At 43.4% G+C, this 9,829-nt stretch overlaps 1 protein-coding gene across 4 annotated transcripts in view; it reads left to right on the top strand.

The window, feature by feature from the left end:
- Positions 1 to 9,829, top strand: part of Eif4enif1 (eukaryotic translation initiation factor 4E nuclear import factor 1) — a 48,457-nt gene that overhangs the window by 436 nt on the left and 38,192 nt on the right. For 3 of the 4 annotated variants that reach the window (XM_005396315.2, XM_005396316.2, XM_005396313.2), the window contains exon 2: positions 771 to 893. In XM_005396315.2, coding sequence (XP_005396372.1) covers positions 798 to 893 — 96 coding nt within the window. In that variant the 5' untranslated portion in view covers positions 771 to 797. Of the gene's footprint in view, positions 1 to 29; positions 122 to 770; positions 894 to 9,829 lie in introns of those variants that run through there. The other variant, XM_005396314.2, reaches the window with a different exon arrangement.

Here is a 9,829-nt window from a genome sequence, read left to right as displayed (position 1 = left end):
GGCGGACTGGCTGGGCCCGGGCCGCGGTGGGTGGCGGCGGGCCTGCGCCGGCTCCAGCTCCAGCTCGAAGCGGCCGGGCCCGGGATTTGGCCTCCGGGTTCCCTGTGGTCCGCCTCCATCCGTGAGTACTGTCCCCGCCCTTCCTCCGGAGAGGCCACTCGGCCAGGGCCTGCGCGAGGGGCCGGAGGTTGGCCTGGGAAAGCTGTTTCCAGAGCTGAAACCTGCGCTCGCCTGGTCCTGGCCGGGGACGCCCCTGACACGGCCACAGGTGCGGCCGGCTGGAAGAGGGGCGCCCGGGCCCCGTCCCAGCCGCTGACTCTCGGATAACCAGGGGCAGCTGGCGCCGTCCTTTGGCAAGTGACAGGCACTTTACAACAGCCCGACTTCCCGGATCCCCGCCCGACCCAGTCTCCTACCTGCCCCCACTCCGGGAAACTTCCCCACTTCTGAGCTGTCTCCGTGGTCGGCAGCGACTAATGCTGGTGTTCTCTTTGTATTAAAAGCTGGTTAAAGATTGTCCTCTGAAGTTGAGCACCTTGCATTTCTGCCTGCCTTGCTCTGTTGATGCTTAGAATACTTCACTGGGAAAAATAACTTGCCCCTGTAATTCTACTTCCAAATTGCTTTTGGTTTAAACCGTGATGGTTTTCATTTAAAAACTATTTTAAGAGATAAAGCTTCTCTTAGGGAAAAAAAAAAAAAAAAACACAGCTAAGACCTGTGAAAACTTACTGTGCTCCATGACAGTTTCGCACTGATTTATCTTCCAGGTGTAAAAAGTTTTAGACCAAGAAACCATGGATAGGAGAAGTGTGGGTGAAACAGAAAATGGAGATGCCTTCCTTGACTTGAAAAAGCTGCCGGCCTCCAGGTCCCCCCACCGCTATACAAAAGTAGGTTTTGTTACTAATGAAATAGTGTTTCTTTATAGATGGGGAGTTTAGTAACATTGTATAGATATTTTGTTGGTATTCTCTAGAGTGGTAGACTTGCTTGCTATCTGGACAGAATAATAGCTAAATTCAGGTAAAAATTGCTTTGGATGTCTTTCTGGAAGGGTAAATACCAAGTTTAGATTGGAGTTTGCTTCAGGTAGCTTTTACATGAAGAGAGTGTTGTCTCAGACCAGGTATGACTGTGAATCAGTATATGTTGGCACACAAGTTCTGACACAGCTATGTAGTTGACGTGTTACTGACTTACATGTGTAGAATGAGGATTACAGATATGGGATCGCTCTCAAAATGAAGTGTCCTCTGTATTGATGTTTCTTTGGGAGACAGATTTCCTGTAGGAATGGTACAAGGTGACTGGATTTTAACTGTTTACTTCTTGTTACAAATTGGATATGGACCCACACAAATAACGCTTCAGTCCTGTTTCGAAGGACTGATTTTACCTAAGAACTTGTGATTTTAAATTGCTTGTTCGGATATCAGCTGGGGCTGAATGGGGTGTCTCAGGAATCACTGCAAGATCATATGTTTATTAAAGATACTAAATCAGTTTCTTCTTGGCTAATGTTTCTGAAGACATTGACAGCTAGAAATTAATTTCTGGATTCCTGAAATGGTCTGGGCTGGAATACATAAAAGCATGCATAAAGTACAAAGAAATTAGGTCTGTTGATGAGAGGGATCGTGTTCTGGTTGGGGCCATATCTATAATGAACCTGTTATGTTTTAGATCTAAAATGTCCCCCAAAAGCCTCATGTGTTTGGATCATAGCTGATTATGCTGTTGGGAGGAGGGGCCCCAGAAGGTGGGTCACTCAGGGTGTTACCTGCAAGAGTGTATTTTTGTCCTCTGCTCCTGCATTCTATACCTCATTGCTGTCATGGGGTGAACTGCTTTCCCCCTTCTGTGGCCTTCTGTCATGCATCAGTCTGGCTTGAAAGCTGCTAACTATGGACGTAACCCACTAGAAACATGAGCAAAATAAACCCCTTTTAAATTGTGTTGGGCATTTTGTCCTGTATATGCAAAAGTGATGAATAGAGATCCCATTCAGGAATACTAATATAGCGTACGGTCTGTTGCTTCCCAGGATACTTACTAAAGCCAGGTCTTACTTGTGTGCTGGTGCTGCTGCTCTTACCTACTTAGTAAAGTGTCAAATTGTATCAGATATATGTTTTCAGCATTAAAAAAAAATGGTTGGGAGTTTTCAGGTATAAAAGGGTTCTTTGTTAATTGCTGTCTTAGCATACACAATCTGTTTTGATCTGATAGAATGTGAGTTGGTGGGAAGTTTTTCAGTTCTGCATTCAGATTTCTAATGTTTGCAAATACAGATGCTCTCAAACCCTAGAGTGCTTGAACAGTATTTCACAATTTAATTTCACTGCCTAAAATGTTGATAGGCGAATTGAGAATAGCGACAGGCTTATCAAATGAAGGGAAACTGGTTTGAACTGCTTACAGGCTTGTGTGATTCCAAATCTAGCACTTTTTGAATTAAAATCCTAACTGGTAGTCTGGTTGGAGAGTCCCAGCAGAGGCTTGTGGGTCATTTTCACACTGGTTGGAGGCATGCATATTTTATCATATATATTTCCATCTTTAGGCTTCAGTCATTTTTGGGGAGATACTGTTCTCTCTTAAGGTTCACAGTAAAGATTAAAAATGGTCCATTTTTGACATTCCAACCTCAGAATTGTGTCATAAATAGTGTGCCTTAAAAAACTGGTTTAGCAGCTGGGCATGGTGGTGGACGCCTGTGATCCCAGCACTCTAGGGGTGAAGCTGGAGGACTGCCACAAGTTTGAAGCCAGCCTCGGCTACATAGCTGGACCCTGTCTCAAAAAAAGAAAAAAGAAAAAGAAAAACTGAGTAAGAAAAGCAGGGTTTTTTAAAGTTAATGACTGGGGAGCTTTTAACAGTCTTCTCAACCATGTTTAGTTGGAAATGGGTTTACTTTCTAATCCATTCAAGAGGATTTAGCTTATGGTAATTTTAGGGTAAGGGTTAGGCAGTAATGTGGTAGTGCTTTCGTTTTTTTCTTCTTTTGTCTTTTTTTTTTTGGAACCGGGACTCGAACTCACGACCTCACACTTGCCAGGCAGGCACTGTGCCGCCGAGCTATTTCCCCAGCCCCGTTTTTGTCATTTTGAGACCGGATTTCACTATGCAGTTCAGTCTGGCCTAGAATTCACTTTGTAGCTCAGTCTGGCCTTGAACTCACAGCTATGCTCCTGCCTCAGCCTCCTGAGTCCTGGGATTACAGGTGTGCATCACCACGCCCAACCTGGTATGCTTTCATGTATGTTTTCAACACTTCAGTAGTTTTGGCTTTTTGAGATAGTCTAGACTAGTCTCAGACTTGCTGTGTAGCCAAGGCCGTCCTCCGACTCTCTGTCATCCTGCCTTAGTTTCCCAAGTTCTGGAATTATGGGCCTTTGTCACCATGCCCAGCAACACACTAGTAACTTTATGTGTGATTTGAAGAGAATCAAACCTATTTCCCTTTTGAGGAGAGCTTAAAATGATCCTGTGTTTTGAGCAATAGAGTGAACATTCTGTTAGTTCTGCAACTAGGATGATACTTGAAGCATCCTACTCCCGCAACTATATACTGAGATCACGTTATTGTAGTAAATCATTTAAAAATGTTTCTGCCACTTCAAGTTCACAGACAAGGTCTTAAAGCAGTAGGGAGAAACTATTCTCATCAGTTTGTTTTTTTTTTTTTAATTGCCAATCTGTGGCAATTTGTAAATTTGGGATATTTACTTACAAGGTCAGAAAAACACAGGCCAGATGAGAGGGCTGCTTAACTTTTGATTTGTCTTAGTTTAGTGTTTAGTTGCTCTTTGGGATAACATTAAAAATCCTTTGTTCACAATCCAAAGTTTTGTTGTTTGGTTTTTTTTGGTGTGGATGTGTGTATACATCCCCCTCCCCCAAAGGTGGAAGAATACAGATGTTTTTCATCAGGTGCTTTCTAGGGTTAGCATCTATATATGTTTGTTTGTTTTCTTTGAGACAGGGTCTCCTATGTAGTTTATAGTTCTTGCTAGGCTTGAACTTGCTATAACTGTGTAGCCCAGGCTGGGCTTTCAGTCATCCTCCTCCTGCCTCAGCCTCCTAAGTGCTGGGAGTACAGGTGTGCACCACCACACCCGGCATAGGATTTAACTTTTTGAGCAGCTCCCACAGACTGTAATTTGAGGAACAAATTTTCATTCTTCTTTGGGGAACTTGATAAATGGTGTTGGTGTCAGGCAACTCAGATACATAGATGATGTATCTTTTGCTTCCAGTAATATCTTAGGAATTGAGGTTAGAGTCACATTGAGTGCTTTCACCCTACTCCTATGCCCCAGTGACAGTTAACTGGGATAGTTAAAAAGGTTCATCCTATGCACCTGTTATCCTGAGGCTCTTTTTTTTTTTTTTTTTTTTTTTTTTTTTTTTTTTGAGACAGGGTTTCACTATGCAGTTCAGGCTGGCCTTGAGCTCATTTTGTAGCCCAGGCTGGCCTCGAACTTGAAGCAATCCTCCTGTCTCCTGAGTGCTGGGATTACAGGCATGTGCCACCATGCCCAACAGTCTTGAACCATTAATTTATAAACACAGTCAGGCTGGGGATTTAGCTCAGCGGCACAGCGCCTGCCTGGCAAGCGTGAGGTCGTGAGTTCGATTCTCAGTACCAGAAAAAAAAAAAACAAAAAAACAAAATAAACACAATCAGGTCTGTTTTGCTAGGCCAGTTTCCTAAGACCAAAGCTATATTTTAGTAGTATGCATTTTTTAATTAATTGGGTTGTGTTGAAGGACTTTAGAGGTTATAGAGTAGGATCTCACCTGAAGGTCATGGATGAAAAGTGGTTTAGATAGGGGTTCTCAAAATGTCCCCTAAACTAACATTAGTATCATCTGGAAACTTGTTAGAAATACAAATTGCAGGTCTCTTCTCAGAGGTATTGAATCAGAAACTGGGGGTTGAAACGCAGCTATGTGCATTTAACAAGCCCTTCAGGGGATTTTGACTACTTTGACTTTGCAAACCATTTTGATCTAGGAAATAAGAAGTAGTCATGCTTATCAGTGGAAAATTTGAGGGGATTTGTTCAACTTTTTCTTACCTTCGTTAAAGGTTCTTGTATATTTGCTGTTCTGTAGTGATGCCATCTTCTGCTTGAACAGCAAAACAGAAATACTTTAGATTGTCCCGTTATTCAGACCCGTCCTTTAAGTGAACGGGCCGATCTTAGATTAGAGTATATATACAGTACAGAGAGTATATATACAGTATATATACCTTGGTTTATGAGTGCTTCTTTTCGCAAACTGTTTGGTTCTGAAAAGCTTTCAACAAAATTTTGCTTCTGTTCACAAACTCCCCATTGGGTGAAAAACACAACTGCAGCCTTATCCTTGAATACTAAGATTATAATCATATACCATCACTCCTGGCAAGCTGCTCTTTTCTGACTGCCCTTTGCTACCTGTTCCAATTGTAACTCGCCTTAAAAGTTGAGATTCAGGGCCCTTGCCTCCGTGAGTTTCCTCTCCTCCCCTTGTTCATCATGGTCGGAATTTTTAGGTGGGTTAGAAAGCAGTCATTTCACAATTGGATCCTTTAAAGTAAAAATCTGCAAGAGGAATCTTTAATTCAGGGAACGGTGTTATAAGGGGAGGGTAGGTTAGGGCACCCTGCCAAAGGAAGTGGCAGTTTGGCTCAGGGTCCCCACTGGTCAGCTGGACAGGGGCAAGCCTGGCACTAAGTGGCAGAGCTGTAAGGGGGTGGTGCAGCTTCCATTGCCCTCTACAGAGAAAAATTGGAGAGGAGAAACTAAGGGGCTATGGAGACCCCACTTCTGCATTCAGATCCCCACTCTACCACTTACCTGTGTGGCCTTTAACCATATACTTCTCAAAATCTTATCTTTTTCATTTGTAAAATGGAGGTTGAATAGTACCTATCTTGTAAGATTTTTTTGGAGAACAAACAAGAAAATTCATGGTAAGTGCTTAGAAGGCCTGGCACACAACAGATGGTAAAAACTGCTTATGATTAAAGGTAGAAAGAGGTACTAAAAGGTGTACCTCCTTTAGATCAAGGTGCTTATTTTCTAAATGTCACAGATACTCATCTCCATTTTCATATGAAACCCCAAAACCCCAAAAGTGATTTCCATAGTTTAAGTTTCACTCTAATGGTTACCTACTTATTTACAGGGTCTTGCCTAGTTGCCCAGGTTGGGCTCAAATTTGCAACCCTCCTGCCTCAGCCTTCCAGAGTGCTGGAGTACAGCCGTGTGCCACCATTCCTAGCCATAGCAATAAATTTAAAAGCTGAGGTTTATTTTTCTTGTAAGGATAGATCAGCAGAAAAAACATGAGCAAAACCAAAAACAGGCTTTCCTGGTTTTTCCATCCTCATTTTCTTAGTTTCTTTTTTTTTTGTCTTTTTGAGACAGGGTCTCGCTATATAGTTCAGGCTGGCCTTGAGCTCACTTTCTAGCCCAGGCTGGTCTCGAACTCACAACGATCCACCTGCCTCAGCCTCCCAAGTGCTGGAATTACAGGCATGCGCCACCACACCCGGCCAATTTTCTTAGTTTCATATAAAGTTTTTCAATAGATAAAAGTCTTTGCATCAAATCAGCCGCTGTTAGATGCTTGGATGAACCAGGTGCTAAGGCCTGTTTATCAATGCCACATGATCCAATTTAAATTCTGACCTCCTACAAGAACTGTTCTTTTTTTTTCTTTTTTGGTCTGGGAATTGAACTCAGGACCTTGTGCTTGCCAAGCAGTTGCTGTGCCGCTGAGCTATATCCCCAGCCCAAAAACTGTTCTAAAAGGGGCCCTTTTAGCAACTAACTTCGTGAATGGAGGATGGTGGGCTGTATCCCACCCCTAACCTGTGCTTAGTTCAGCCCCTGCTACTAGTTACAGGTCCTATTGCCTTGTTGTGTTCCCCTTCCCCCTTGTTTTACTTAACCATTCGAGGCAAAGTGCTGTGTCAGTGAGCTATATTCCTAAACTCTTTTTTAAAAAATTTGTTTTGAGACAGGGTTCTCCAGTCTGGCCTCAAACTTGTAATCCTCAGTAGCTAGGATTACAAGCATGTACCACCACACCTGGTTTGTGATCTATTTTTAAAAATTTGGGGGGGGTACCCGGAATTGAACTGAGAGCCTCACATTTGCCAGGCAGATGCTGTACCGCTGAGCTATATCCCCAGCCCCTTGTGATCTATTTTTAAAGCTTTCTGAGCTGGGCATGGTAGTACATGCCCATAATCCCAGCACTTGGAAGGCTGAGCCATGATTGCTACAGGTTCAAGGCCGGTCTAAACTGCCTAACAGGATGGTCCTGTCTCAAAAAACAGTAGCGGCAAAAGGCTTTCTGATCTTCTAAGATGAGTTACATGATTCTATAGATTGAAATATTGGATCTGTTTTCCAACCATCTAAGAGCCTAAAGGGCCAGGCCCAATAATGGTATGTGGAGGTTAGATACTGGGAGAGGTCAAAGAGACACCTTGACCTAATAGCTGTCAGAACAGATGCCTTCTTTAGGAAGACTCTGTACTACTTCTAGAGTTCTTTGACCATTAACAGCAAAATAAAGTTTGGGGCTTTTGCGGGGGGAGACGGTTTCGCTGTGAGGTTCGGGCTGGCCTGTGTAGTTCGGGCTGGCCCTGTGTAGTTTGGAGACAGGGTTTCGCTGTGTAGTTCGGGCTGGCCTGTGTAGTTCGGGCTGGCCTGTGTATTTCAGGCTGGCCTTGACCTCACTGTGTGACCACCCAGGCGGCCTCAGACTTCCCAAGCATTGGGGTTATAGGTATGCACCACCACATTTGTTTTTGTTTTTGTTTTTGTTTTTTGAGACAGGGTCTTGCTGTAGCCCAGGCTAGCCTCAAACTCATGCTCCTTCTGCCTCAGCCTCCCAAGTAGCTGGGATTATAAATATGTGTCACCATGCCTGGCTAAATTTTATAGTTGTTTTTTTGTTTGTTTGCTTGTTTGTTTGGAGACAGGGTCTGGTTGTGTACTTCAGGCTGGCCTTGAACTCACTATGTAGCCCAGGCCAGCCTTGAACTCATGGCAATCCTCTTACTTCAGTCTTCTGAATGCTGAGGTTATAGGCATGCACCAGCACGCCCAGCTTGATGCTTGCCTGCCCACTGTCTGTTTTTCTTGTTTTGTGGTACTGGGGCTTGAACGCAGGGTCTATACACTGAGCTATATCCCTAGCTCTGTCTCAAAAAATTTGCTAAATTGACCAAGCTGGGCTTGAATTTGGATTTCTCCTGTTTACCCTTCCAGGATGCTGGTATTATAGGTGTATAGCACCACACTCCCACCAAGTTTTGTTTTGTTTTTTTTAAAAAAACAGCCATCCTAATTATAAAATACTGAGCTTTTTACTGAATTCAGCTCGCAAGAGAGTTCCCTTCTGTTCCCTATTATAAATGTCATTTGTGTGAAATTCTATACTGTTAGAACATCAGATGTAGCTGATTTTGCATGGGGCTCCTGCAGAAAGAAATTAGATAAAGTTTTTAGGCATTATTTGTTTAGCCTTATGTTCAGATTGATTTGCTCTCTACTTCCATACTGATCACCAAAAGCGGGTGCCCATTTTAGTAATTCCCAATCAATCGCTTTGAGAAGCTTGAACAGATCTTCTTGAATGAAGGCTTGCTGCAGCTCGGAGCACATGTTCATCCTTTCCTCAGCCTGTGGTTCTTAGGCAATTAGCAGCTCATTCTTGCCTGATCAGGTTTCAGTAACCTATGCAAAAAGTGAGGTCTCAGGTATTCTCTTTTATTGTCCAGATGATAATTTTAGTGAATTTATCCTCAATCAGTAAATTCTGTTGGGCTCTTTAAAAATGGATAGTCTCGCCATGCATGGTGGTGCGTGCCTGTAATCCCAGCACTCTGGAGGCTGAGGCAGGAGGATCATTGTGAGTTTGAGACCAGCCTGGGCTACAAAGAGCTCAAGGCCAGCCTGAACTGCGTAGTGAGACCCTGTCTCAAAAAGACAAAAAAAAAAAAAAAAAAAAAAAAGTCTCACATTTATTTCCTGAAATATTGATGATGGCAGAATCACTGTCAGTTTGAATGGGCACTTTGCAAATATTTTGTCTTCAGCCAAACTTGAAGGTTTTCTTTGAAAATATCCCAGAGAGATTCCTTTCCATAATTGCTATTGAGGGCTGCTGGTGAAAGGGAAAATTGAAGAACATTTCTCCTGAGACTGGAAGAGCTGTGGTGGCAAAGGCAGGAGTCATCTACCCAGGCTAGTCACTGAGCCTGGCACACAGAAAGTGTTGTGTAGACAGTTAAGAAAAGAGCAAACTATGCATTACTTAGCTTACGGTTTCTCTTTGTCCAACTTAAGAGAGGATTCTCTTGGTCTGGGATACCATTTTATACAATTTAACTGTTGCTGGAATGTAACACTGAAATTTGCTGGCCTCAGTAAGGGTGGACCATAGGCCACATTTTGAGAAACATGGTCTAATTTTTTTTTTTAATTTGTGTCTTTTTTTTTTTTTTTTTTCCTTCCGACAGGGTCTCACTGTATAGTTCAGGCCCTGAACTCACTAAATAGCCCAAGCTGGACTCGAACTTGTGGTGATCCTCCTGCCTCAGCCTCCTCAGTGCAGGGTTTATAGGTGTGTGCCACCACATCCAGCTAACACCCTCAATTTAAAGCCAGCCTGCCTGCCCTCTTCCTCCTCCTCTCCCCTCCCCTCTTCTCCTTTCCCTTCCCTTCCCTCCGCTCCCCTCCTTTCCCTTCACTTTCCTCTCCCCCCACTTCCTCCCTCCCTCCTCTCTCTCCCTCTCTCCCTCCCTTTCTTTTTC

This window comes from Chinchilla lanigera, unplaced genomic scaffold (genome assembly GCF_000276665.1).
Source record: "Chinchilla lanigera isolate Chin_1 unplaced genomic scaffold, ChiLan1.0 scaffold00054, whole genome shotgun sequence".
NCBI lineage: Eukaryota > Metazoa > Chordata > Mammalia > Rodentia > Chinchillidae > Chinchilla > Chinchilla lanigera.
The sequence above is the reverse complement of the archived record's forward strand: the minus strand, read 5'-3'. Positions and strand labels throughout refer to the sequence as shown.